Raw genomic sequence first — 12,593 nt, forward strand, 5'->3', positions numbered from 1 at the left:
CACTAAAATGTTGTGGTCCGCAGTATCGAAAGCTGTATCATCAGAAAACAGACGGTTGAGAACCACTAAAGACAAGCGGTGGGAGCGTTCTTTGTGTTTTTGTTGCGTTTTTGTTGTGTTTTTGGTGTTTTTTCGGTGTGTTTTTGGTGTGTTTTTGGTGTGTTATTTGCATTTTTGGGTTGTTTTTGGTGTGTTTTTGGTGTGTTATTTGCGTTTTTGGGTTGTTTTTGGTGTGTTATTTGCGTTTTTGGGTTGTTTTTGGTGTGTTATTTGCGTTTTTGGGTTGTTTTTGGTGTGTTTTTTGCGTTTTTGGTGTGTTATTTGCGTTTTTGGGTTGTTTTTGGGTTGTTTTTGGTGTGTTTTTGGTGTGTTTTTGGTGTGTTATTTGCGTTTTTGGGTTGTTTTTGGTGTGTTCCTGAAACAGCTGCTGGGAAATAAAGTCTGATTCTGTTCTGCTGTGGTTCATTTTTCCTCTTTCTGCATGAACACGTGTTCTGAGAAGCTCTTTCAGGCCGTGGACTCGGATCGCAGGTTAGCTGTTATCTTCAGACAGCAAAGCTGGTCTGTTCACGGTAAAAGGTGAATAAATGTTCGGTCACAGCGAACAGTCTGAGGGGCAGCTGCTGGGTAAACCCACCTTTACGCCGGCATGCCAACACTTCATGTGACAGACCCTCCGTAACTGTCATGGCGGCGATAATGAATCAGGAGCCACTTGTGTTTGAGCTCGTTATAAATGTGATCTAAAGAAAGAAAAAGGTAGATTTCTCAAGAAAATAATGCAAAAACAGGCTCTGGAATCAGCTGCATGTGACAGTGATCAGGTTTATTCAGATGTTTTAAACATCTTCGTCACTTTGCTTTTATTTATTTTGAGGATCCAGAGTTTGTTTCTGGAACGGATTCAGAGTTCAGAGATCCTGCAAACCGTTTGCCTGGCGGTTTCTCCCAGTTAAAGCTCTCATTTGGCATCAGAAACGTGGATCCTGCTGCCACGGAAACGTGTCCATGGACATCCCAGACTCCAGCAGAAAGGCAGTTTGGGGTCTGTGGTGGCAGCCGGGAAGCACAGAGGTGATACAATCCGAGTTTTATCCTGTTAAACGTGCTTCTTTCAGCTCTAAAACTGCCCCGAAAGTCACCAGGAGACCGTTCATTAACAAAGAGAGAAAGCCAGAAAGTTCAAAGTGTTTCCGACATTTATGGATAAAATATTGTTTTAATTGTAAAATAGACGAAAGGTAAGCCACCGATTTATTCATGTATGCCTCTCTGCTGCCCCCCAGTGGCCAGTGTCAGCTACTATTAATTAATTTCATATTTCTTCCTTATTTTTTTGAATAATTTATGTTGAAACATTATTTTTTGGTTCAGAATGTTTTGCAGAAGCTTCGATACTTCGGTGAGTTGTGGAATTAAACCGGATTCAGCATCCAAAGCAGAGGACACTCCTAACATCCTCCTCCTCTCGTCTTTTCTGATCGTTTCCTCTCGTCTTCCTGTAGTTGCTCTTCCTCCGTGTCTTCTCTCCTTTTATCCTCCTCCTCCTCCTTTCTCCTCCAGGAGCTCCACACCTCGGACGAGTCGGACTGCGACGATGATCTGGACCCAAAGACGGGCATGGAGGTACGAACTAAGACTGATTTCACACGATTAAAAACTGACAACGATGGTGTCAGATATAAGAAAAGACTCGATGTGCTGACACTGAACTGTGACTCTGATCTGTTTTCCAGCTTCTCAACCCAAACTTCATCCAGGAAGGTGAGACATGAACAGATATCAGCCTGTGTTCCAGTCTGTTAAACTCTGAGAGATCAGGACGCCGGAGAAGTTGGTCTGAGAAAATACTCATTTAATAAAAAGATTCTTTCATTTACCTATATTTTTATTCTAAAGAAGCAAAGCATTCTCAGACCTGCAACACGTCCCATAAAAGTCAGGACAGAGAACTCTGTGACGTTTGATTGAATATAATTTAACCTCATTATCAGCCCAAAACGAACCCTGTCTGAACATTTTCTTCTGAATGTGTTTCAGGTCTGAAATAGATTATGATTAATGAGGTGAAATATGAAAAACTCACGAGTCAATTCTTTCTGCAATGAAACAAAATTTAATCTAATTAAATGTAAGAATCACTGTTTTATATTTTAATTTCCATTTCCCACACGATCTCTCTTTTTCATTCGGGGTCATAGAAGCCCCTTTCACACTGCGACCCGCTACCTTAGCGGGTCCAAATTGCACCTTCGACCCGCGTCGAGCAATGTGAACGCTTGGCGTGTTGGTGACCCGTGTCGCCTGAAGCCGAGTTCAGGGGGCGTGGCCTAGTGGCAGAGCGTCACACGAAACACATAAAATGCTGGGCGTGTACAATGACGTAGGCACAAGCCATGCGTCGGAGGTAGGGTTAAATACAGAGTGGCTTCCTCCCCAGATGGCGTGGCACATGTCAAAATATGGCCAGTCCACTCGCCCTCTGCCACTCCTGCCGTTGTGGTCATTAACAGCATGGAACTTTTTCCTCATGGCCTTCAGTTTGTTGGTCACCTGCGTCTTGCTGCGTGGGAAACCACGCTCGCCCATCTTTCTCGCCAGTCCTTCCAGCAGAGGTCCATCTTTCACCGTCCCGACATGTGGCGGTAAATAACGTCCTCTGCTCGGAGGCTGAGGAGCTCGCGGACCTGCTTGTCTCCCCAGTTGGCCATCTTCAAAAATGTCTCGAACTTGAAGTAAAACAGAGTGAAACTTGTCCTCACCTGTCGCTGTTGTTCTGAATCAGCTGTCCATTCTGTCTTTTAAACTCCTCACGCCACGCCCACGTCCAACCCGCGTTGATTGCTTTCGCACCAAACTCGGCTCGGCAAAAAGACTAGGGTCCGACGCGGGTCGAAAGGCGAGTCGAGTTGACGCGGCAGCCCGGGTCGGCAGTGTGAACGCAACAGCGGACACGCTAAATTCGCGAATTAAACACGGGTTATTCCTCAGTGTGAAAGGGGCTAGAGTCTGATCGAACCGCATGTAGAATCTGATCAGGTGCCTAAAGCTCAGTTACCTGCTCGATTCACCGGAGCAGTTGAACATCTGTAGCCGCAGAGCTAGCAGGCATCTGGTGTGTTAGATCGGTCCTGTAGCCGCAGAGCTAGCAAGCCTCTGGTGTGTTAGATCGGTCCTGTAGCCGCAGAGCTAGCAAGCCTCTGGTGTGTTAGATCGGTCCTGTAGCCGCAGAGCTAGCAGGCCTCTGGTGTGTTAGATCGGTTCTGTAGCCGCAGAGCTAGCAGGACTCTGGTGTGTTAGATCGGTCCTGTAGCCGCAGAGCTAGCAGGACTCTGGTGTGTTAGATCGGTTCTGTAGCCGCAGAGCTAGCAGGACTCTGGTGTGTTAGATCGGTCCTGTAGCCGCAGAGCTAGCAGGACTCTGGTGTGTCAGATCGGTCCTGTAGCCGCAGAGCTAGCAGGACTCTGGTGTGTTAGATCGGTTCTGTAGCCGCAGAGCTAGCAGGCCTCTGGTGTGTTAGATCGGTCCTGTAGCCGCAGAGCTAGCAGGACTCTGGTGTGTCAGATCGGTCCTGTAGCCGCAGAGCTATTAGGACTCTGGTGTGTCACATCGGTCCTGCAGCCGCTCGCTGGACTGTGATGTGTTTCCTGTCCGCAGTGGCTCCAGAGTTCCTCGTCCCACTGTCAGACGTGGTTTGTGCGTTTGGAGAGACCGTCGTCCTCTGCTGCAAAGTCTGCGGACGACCCAAACCCTCGGTGACCCTGAAGGGCCCCGACCAGAACCCGGTGACCAGCAACAGCCGCTTCACCATCGACATCAGGTAACGGCGGCTGCAGGCTCATCGCTCCGCTCTTCCCTTGGTCCCTTTCCTCTCCTCCATCTCCTCCTCCTCTCCCTTTCTCCCCCCCCTCCTCTCCAGGGACACCGGTGACATCTTGCTGAAGATCTGTAACCTGATGCCTCAGGACACGGGCATCTACACCTGCGTTGCCGTTAACGACCACGGCTCTGCGTCCTCCTCTGCGTCCATTAAAGTTCAAGGTGACGCTCCTGTTTTCGTTAGCATCAGACCCCCAACTCCCCCCCCACCCCACCCCAGCACCACACATGTGAGACCTGGTTTGTTTTGCTGCAGGTATCCCAGCAGCCCCGGGGAGGCCGGTGGCTCAGGAGGCGAGCGGCACAGCGGTGATGGTCCACTGGCCCCCGGCTTCGTCTGCTCAGTGTGCCGTCAGCAGCTACACCGTGGAGTACAGGCAGGAAGGTGCGTGTGAGCGGCTCGGTCAGAAGGTGGTGCTGTTTCTGTTCAGAGAGACTAAACCCAACCCCCTCTCCACCCTCAGACTCGTTGCTGTGGCAGCAGGTGGCGAGCAGCACGGAGGAGTGCGTTCAGATCGACGCTCTGATCCCAGGAGGTCACTATCAGTTCAGAGTCCGAGCCTCCAACCACTGGGGGGTCGGCCCGCCATCTGAGCCCTCAAACATGGTCACGCTGGCCAACAGCAGTAAGTAACACACACGTGGTAGATAAAAGTGATGCCATGACCTTTGACCTCAGTGGACAGGAGACTGTTTCCTGGTTGCATCGAACTGTTTCAGTCTGTGGAAGTGGAGCTTCATCATTCATCGTTATGGAGCCAGACGTGACCTTATCTGGAAAAGACTGTGGGAATGGTGATGGATGCCCAACCCTTACCCTAACCTAACCCTTACCCTGTGGGGCTGGTGATGGATGCATAACCCTTACCCTAACCTAACCCTACCCTTACCCTAACCCTGTGGGGCTGATGATGGATGCCTAACCCTTGCCCAACCCTAACCCTTACCCTGTGGGGCTGATGATGGATGCCTAACCCTTACCCTACCCTAACCCTACCCTTACGCTTACCCTGTGGGGCTGGTGATGGATGCCTAACCCTTGCCCTACCCTAACCCTTACCCTACCCTACCCTAACCCTGTGGGGCTGATGATGGATGCCTAACCCTTGCCCTACCCTAACCCTTACCCTACCCTACCCTAACCCTGTGGGGCTGGTGATGGATGCCTAACCCTTGCCCTACCCTAACCCTTACCCTACCCTACCCTTTCCCTGTGGGGCTGGTGATGGATGCCTAACCCAACCCTGACTGTGAAGCCTGATATCCAGGCTGAATTGTTCTCAGCAGGGTTATCGGCCCACTGATCAGATACTGTATGTCTATGGCTGGTGCTTCCACTCTGAATTGATGGACAGACGGGTGTCTTTTAATGCCGCTGTGTATCCTCTGAATGGGAATAACTATGCAATCCATCACTGTGCTCACAGTAAAGGAACCAGAAGTGTCTTTGGCATCGTGGCTGGATGGCTTGCTGTCGTACGAACATTTGGACATGACTTTGTGGTAGCAGTTCCAGAACTTACTGCAGATATCCAACACATTAACAAGCATGTGTTGAGTGCTGCAGGTGAGCACATTAAGAACACATCAGAACGGCGAGCAGCATTTCTCTGAGAGAAGGCGCCCCAGATCCACTCCATAGTAATTAGACCTTGTTGAACAAAGAATTAAAGACCACATAAACTCTTTGCTTGGGTTTACGCCCTAAAATAAGCTGCTTGGAGTGAGAGGAAGGTCATTATTTAACTTCAGGCCATTGATGGACCCTCAGACCCAAGAAGACACACACTCACCCTTCACTGAGCGGCTGAAACTGAGAGGAAACTCTCACGTTATGATTTATTTGCTTCATTATCTGCTGAGTTTCTGCTCATCTTCACTTCTGTGAGACTCTGCCTCCCTCAGGTGCTCTTTTTATACCAATTCATGACCTTTCTCTTCAGTTCACTTACTTTTCCAGCTTTTTGTTGCTCCTGTCCAAAGTAAAATGTCTCACTTTCAACATTTAATATGTTTTCTACGTTCTTTTGTGAGTAAAATGTTGATTTATGATGAATTCTGTGTTCAGTTGCATTTTTACACAGTGTCCCACACATGTGACGCTCCGATGGAGACATGAAAGAACCCGCAGACGGGCCCGGTTCTGGTTCTGGTTCTGGACGAGCGGCTGTAAAGGCTCCAGCATTAAAACTGCCTGTGTTTCTGCTCCCCTCTCTCTAGACTCTGGGTACGATGGAACAGGGATCCAGTGGAAAGAGAACTTTGACTCCACCTTCACTGAGACCTGTGAGATCGGAAGGTAAAAACGTTTGGTCCCGGATTCAGCCCGCCATGATGTTTCTGAACCAGTCTGATCCAGTCTGATCCAGTCTGATTCAGTCTGATCCAGTCCAGTCTGAACCAGTCTGAACCAGTCTGAACCAGCCTGAACCAGCCTGAACCAGTCTGATCCAGTCCAGCCTGAACCAGCCTGAAGCAGTCTGATCCAGTCCAGCCTGAACCAGACTGAACCAGTCTGATCCAGTCCAGCCTTAACCAGTCTGATCCAGTCTGAACCAGTCTGATCCAGTCCAGCCTGAACCAGTCTGATCCAGTCCAGCCTGAACCAGTCTGAACCAGTCTGAACCAGACTGAACCAGTCTGATCCAGTCTAGCCTGAACCAGACTGAACCAGTCTGATCCAGTCTAGCCTGAACCAGACTGAACCAGTCTGATCCAGTCCAGCCTGAACCAGCCTGAACCAGTCTGAACCAGTCTGATCCAGTCTGCACCAGTCTGCACCAGTCTGCACCATCTGAACCAGTCTGAACCAGTCTGAACCAGTCTGAACCAGTCTGAACCAGTCTGTGGGTTTTAACTCTGCTTCTCTGCTCTGGGACCAGGGGACGGTTTTCAGTGGTGAAGAAGTGTCTCAACAAGACCACAAAGAAAGAGGTAAGACACCTTTTAACAGCCCAGGTTGTGCATGTAAGTAGTTTTTCATGTGATTCTGCCTGCACCATGAACACCAGAAACATCTGTTAGTGTAAACCACTCAATGTGAAATAGGCACACACTCGCCAACGCCATCTTACGTCCTCTTGGTGAGGACGAGTGACGGCAGCTTCCTTGTCTGAGCGAGGGTAATTTTCCTTATTTAAGGGTAATTCTCCTTGGATATTTGGCGGTGAATGAATGGGATCAGAGGCACAAAGCGTGTCATACCCCGGTATGATAGGTGGCGCTGTACCCATTCCAGCTGTTGCTAATAGAGCCACTTCCTGTTGACCTCTTCACCACCAACAACAACAACAAACTCAGGCATTGGAGAAAGATGGAGAACGCAGAGCCAGATGAAGCTACGTCCCTCTACATTTGCTCTGTGATGAGCTGCTTGTTGCACAAACTCGATGCCCAACGGAGCATTCTCCATCGTGTTGTTTGTTTCTTTCTGACGGCGACAACAACAGGAATATCGTCTCCTTTGACTTCCGGGTCACGACCCCGGGAAAACATCTGGAGCATGCGCAGAACGCAAAGTCTGATTCACCACGTGCTTCAGCGTCTACAAGCAGGTTTAGAGTGACTTTCAACCCAGTTATCTCGGGGTCTGAATCCCATCCGATCCAGTTCTTAGTCAGATTAAGGTGTCTACATGCACTTAGTAACTCAGTCTGATTGTAATTTAGCCAATAATCCGATCCTTTCAGTGCCATGTGACCCCAGAGTGTCAACTGCAAATCAAATGCAGCAAAAGAAAGTTTTTAAATGTGCTTTCATATAAACCTCCTCAGTCTACACGTTACTGTATTTAATGCAGATAAAAGAAAGTCCAACCTGTTTCCAAACACAGCTGTCAATCCTCCCAGGAGTGGACGTCCCAGCAAGGTCACCCCAAGGTCACCCCAAGGTCATAAAGCCAAGCGTTTTTATCTCTGTTCACAGCCTATTTTCTTCTGTCCAGGTGGCAGTGAAGTTTGTGAGTAAGAAGATGATGAAGAAGGAGCAGGCGGCTCACGAGGCCGACATCCTCCAACATGTGCAGAGTCACCAGCTGGTGGCGCTGCTGGACACGTACGAGTCTCCCACATCTCTGATGCTCATCCTGGAGCTGTGAGTCTTTAAACAGATGTTATCTCACACATCTGCACACATTCTGTCAGCTTCAGTGTGTTTGGCTTCACTGTGAGACGCGTTGACTCTCTGTCTGATGTCCGTGTGTCAGACTGGAAGACGGCCGACTGCTCGACTATCTGGTCGCCCACGACGAGCTGATGGAGGAGAAGGTGGCGTTCTTCATCAGGGAAACCCTGGAGGCCCTGCAGCACCTTCACACCTGCAGGGTCGCACACCTGGATCTCAAGGTGACGCCGGGTTTCTTTTATTCATTTATTTTATAGTTTTATTTATGTAGCGCCAAATCACAACAAATGTCATCTCAAGGCACTTCAAAGATGCACTCCAATTCAAGATAATGAGAATCCAATTCATTGTAATACAATCCTAATCCCATCAAATCCAGTTCATTAAATTCCAAATTAGTCCAATTCATACATATAGAAAAAGTAGCCGAGCTAATAGGGATGGGAATTGATAAGATTTTTACGATTCCAATTCCATTTTCGATTTTGCTTAATGATTCGGTTCTTTATCGGTTCTCATTTGGAGAAAAAGGACAACAAACCGGTCGATCAGCATCAACAAACACTGCCTATCATGTTAGCACCATTTGCCTGATTGTAAAAGCTGCTGTTAGTAACGGTTAAGGTTAAATGAATGCCTTCTCAGGCATTACATTTAGATGAAATCATGAGAGACAGAGCCTGACTGGCTCAGAGCCAGAGGCTGGTGGTACTACCCCCAGTTCACCTCTACCTCCAGCTTCTCCTTTCACCAGAGCAGGAAGAGTTAAATTACCCAGGCCAGGATAGACCAATGTGGACCTCACCGTTGTTGGGTTTGTGAGGTCATGACTCGTGTTACTTCTAAACTAAACAAAGTTGATGCTGATCGACCGGTTTGTTGTCCTTTTTCTCCAAATGAGAATCGATAAGGGAACCGACAAAGAACCGAATCGTTAAGCAGAATCGAAAATGGAATTGGAATCGTAAAAATCTTATCAGTTCCCATCCCTACACATGAGACACGGTTTGGTTGTTGTCTGACCGTCTGCTCTCTCTTTGCGGCAGCCTGAGAACATCATGCTGGACCTGCGGGCGCCGTCTCCGTCCGTGAAGCTCATCGACCTCGGCGACGCCGTCCAGCTCTCGGCCCACCGCCGCTACGTGCACCTCCTGCTCGGAAACCCCGAGTTCGCCGCCCCCGAGCTGATCCGAGGGACGCCCGTCTCCGTGGCGACGGATGTGTGGAGCGTGGGCGTGCTGGTCTACGTGACGCTCAGCGGCGTTTCCCCGTTTCTGGACGAGTCGCCGGAGGAAACGTGCGTCAACATCTGCCGCCTGGACTTCTGCTTCCCGGACGAATACTTCCGGGACGTGAGCCAGGCGGCCCGGGACTTCGTGTCCTCGGTGCTGCAGCAGGACCCCAGGAAGAGGCCGAGCGCCACTTCCTGTCTGCAGCACCCGTGGGTGGGTCGTGGGGGCGCACACGGGGGCGAGTACTCCAAGACGCCACTGGACACGTCCCGGTTGGCCACGTTCATCGACCGGAGGAGGCAGCTGCACGACGCTCGACCCATCACCAACATCAAGGGGCTGGTGAGCAGCAGCATGGGGAACACTCTGTGACCGAGAGGCTTTGCTATTTATTAAGGTGCGAGAGGGAGGAAACAGTGCCTGAGCCCCCCTGCGGTGCAGCATTTAATCTTCTTGGACCACCCTCTGTTGTTCCAGAACTGTTTTGTTTTGTTTTTCTTCACGCAGTTTCATCAGCTCCACTCCGTCATAACCCAAATAAATCAGCTCAGCCGCCAAAAAAGAAACAGAAAACTCACTGAGAACTCGATGAGTCCACTTTACAGATGTTCCAGACTCTGATTTAAAAAAGAATGAACTGCAGTATTTGGGTAAACAGCAGGAGCTCTTCAGCTGGCCTCCGAAGCTTTTCAACACCACGATCGTCCTCTGAGAATCTGCTGAAAAAGCTGCGGACCTGAACAGGAGCACGTTTTTGTACAGCTGCGTTTATGACTTCGACATATTTTAAGATATTTATAGGTTTTTTTTATTTCTTCCGCTCTTTGAAACAGGTAGAAAAAGGTGAACAAGCCGTTTTTCACCAAGTGTCTTTTCTGTAGGATGACTCGCTGAGAAATGCAGATTGTAAGCATAGAAAAATGTTTATGTCTCTGTAACACCTGCTGAAAGCCGCCGGTCTCACCTGTCTGCTGGGCACAGCCCGAAGGTGAAAGGCAACAACTTCATGACCATAAAGTCACCGACCGATCAGCTGCTGAACTGTGATTCAGTAGAATTCAGGTTCCAACCACCGATCTGTACCCGACTGTCAGAAACCACTGATCTGTACCCGACTGTCAGAAACCCCTGATCTGTACCCGACTGTTAGAAACCACCGATCTGTACCCGACTGTCAGAAACCACTCATCTGTACCCGACTGTCAGAAACCACCGATCTGTACCCGACTGTCAGAAACCACTCATCTGTACCCGACTGTTAGAAACCACCGATCTGTACCCGACTGTCAGAAACCACTGATCTGTACCCGACTGTCAGAAACCACTGATCTGTACCCGACTGTTAGAAACCACCGATCTGTACCCGACTGTTAGAAACCACCGATCTGTACCCGACTGTCAGAAACCACCGATCTGTACCCGACTGTTAGAAACCCCTGATCTGTACCCGACTGTCAGAATCTACAACCATTGATCTGTACCCGACTGTCAGAATCTACAACCATTGATCTGTACCCGACTGTCAGAATCTACAACCATTGATCTGTACCCGACTGTCAGAATCTACAACCACTGATCTGTACCCAACTGTCAGACACTACAACCATTGATCTGTACCCAACTGTCAGAATCTACAACCATTGATCTGTACCCGACTGTCAGAATCTACAACCATTGATCTGTACCCAACTGTCAGAATCTACAACCACTGATCTGTACCCAACTGTCAGACACTACAACCACTGATCTGTACCCGACTGTCAGACACTACAACCATTGATCTGTACCCGACTGTCAGACACTACAACCACTGATCTGTACCCGACTGTCAGACACTACAACCATTGATCTGTACCCAACTTTCAGACACCACAACCATTGATCTGTACCAAACTGTCAGAATATATAACCACTGATCTGTACCCAACTGTCAGACATTACAACCATTGATCCGTACCCAACTGTCAGAAACTACAACAAAGTGGGTACAAAGCGGAGCTTCAGTGTTCCGAACAGTCGGAAACATAAAGGACAGAAAAGACGCTGTGGAGACTCAGTTAGTTCACATCACTGTTTACAAAGACTTTGTTCAAAGATGTGGGTAGCTAGTTTACAGCTCAGTAGAACAATCAGGGAACACCTGCATGTAAAATCACCTGCTTTGAAATCAGGTTAGAAATGTATCTGTTTGAAGAGCAAAGCTGTGATGTTTGGTGTGAAGGTGGGAAACGAACTCTGAGTCCAGCCGGGTCGGGCCTGGAGACCGAAGTTTACCCCCCGGTTTCTACTTCTGAATGAATGTGCCTCTCGTAGAATGTGTTCTGCCATCATAAGTGCTGTGCTGTCACCAAGGCTTTCACCCCCCCCCCCCCTGTAAGCATCCAGTGTACTGCAGTAGAAGCTTTTATTTTCATGCAGAATGGTGCAAATGTAAGAATCTCACTGTTCTATAAAGTACACCCGAGTCCAAGCAAATCTGCAAGAGCGTTGTGTTTATTGGTGGAGCTGCAGTGAGAGCTGTTGGGGTGTCTCTGATCTCAGTTTCATCCTTTCATCACACAGACTTCATCATTTCATGTTAGAAAGAGCAGCAGCGAGCAGAGAAAAGCCTGCAGGCGTCTCTGAAGTAAGAACAAACTGAAGAAAACCAGCCATCCTGCACGCTTTTATCAGAGAAGTAAAGGTATTCCCTCCCTGAGATGCAGCTTTCTAACCTTTTACATAATGATGGATTCATTCCCCCGAGGGAACACATAAACAAAGAACAGCTGGGGGAAATAAGTTGGGATTTCCACCTGCATCTCACTGCTAAACCTTCTCTTCTCTGAATAACACCGACAGCTACTGACATCTGGTGGCCGAGTTGAAGACAGCACCCATCTCAGATTCAGTCCACAGATTTTCTACCAACAAACTGCATCTATCTGGTGGCTAAACGGCAGAGATGGGGACCCGAGTCGCTGTTTTGATGACTTGTGACTTGACAAAAAATAAAAGACTTGAGACTCGACTCGGACTTGGAACTTAAAGACTGGGCACTTGACTTGAGACACAATGACTTGAATGACTTGAGAGTTAAAGGGATGGTTCGGAGTAGATTCACCCTGGGGTCATTTGAACCGTGACATCCAGCCAAGTAGCCCACCCGAAGTTTTTTCGATCTTGGCTGAACATCAGCTGAGTTACTGAGTTATCCCGAATAGCTTAGTACAAGCGCTAACGGACCCTGGCAGTATCTCCAAAATTACCACACTAAAATCACATGCCATGACACCAAACTTCTACAGTAGTACAAATATGGTCTGTACTCACAAAACGATGCATTTGGAAGTTTGTACATAGTCCAGGAGTTTATTATTA

At 48.7% G+C, this 12,593-nt stretch overlaps 1 protein-coding gene across 2 annotated transcripts in view; it reads left to right on the forward strand.

The window, feature by feature from the left end:
- kalrna (kalirin RhoGEF kinase a) overlaps nucleotides 1-12,593 on the forward strand; it is a 253,945-nt gene extending 241,352 nt beyond the window's left edge. For both annotated transcript variants that reach the window (XM_075480381.1, XM_075480382.1), the window contains 11 exons: nucleotides 1,564-1,626; nucleotides 1,737-1,764; nucleotides 3,658-3,820; nucleotides 3,920-4,041; nucleotides 4,136-4,264; nucleotides 4,344-4,505; nucleotides 6,100-6,178; nucleotides 6,762-6,813; nucleotides 7,823-7,971; nucleotides 8,084-8,222; nucleotides 9,048-12,593. In XM_075480381.1, coding sequence (XP_075336496.1) covers nucleotides 1,564-1,626; nucleotides 1,737-1,764; nucleotides 3,658-3,820; nucleotides 3,920-4,041; nucleotides 4,136-4,264; nucleotides 4,344-4,505; nucleotides 6,100-6,178; nucleotides 6,762-6,813; nucleotides 7,823-7,971; nucleotides 8,084-8,222; nucleotides 9,048-9,605 — 1,644 coding nt within the window. In that variant the 3' untranslated portion in view covers nucleotides 9,606-12,593. The remainder of the gene's footprint in view (nucleotides 1-1,563; nucleotides 1,627-1,736; nucleotides 1,765-3,657; nucleotides 3,821-3,919; nucleotides 4,042-4,135; nucleotides 4,265-4,343; nucleotides 4,506-6,099; nucleotides 6,179-6,761; nucleotides 6,814-7,822; nucleotides 7,972-8,083; nucleotides 8,223-9,047) is intronic.

Source organism: Odontesthes bonariensis, chromosome 12 (assembly GCF_027942865.1).
Source record: "Odontesthes bonariensis isolate fOdoBon6 chromosome 12, fOdoBon6.hap1, whole genome shotgun sequence".
NCBI classification, from domain to species: Eukaryota; Metazoa; Chordata; class Actinopteri; order Atheriniformes; family Atherinopsidae; genus Odontesthes; species Odontesthes bonariensis.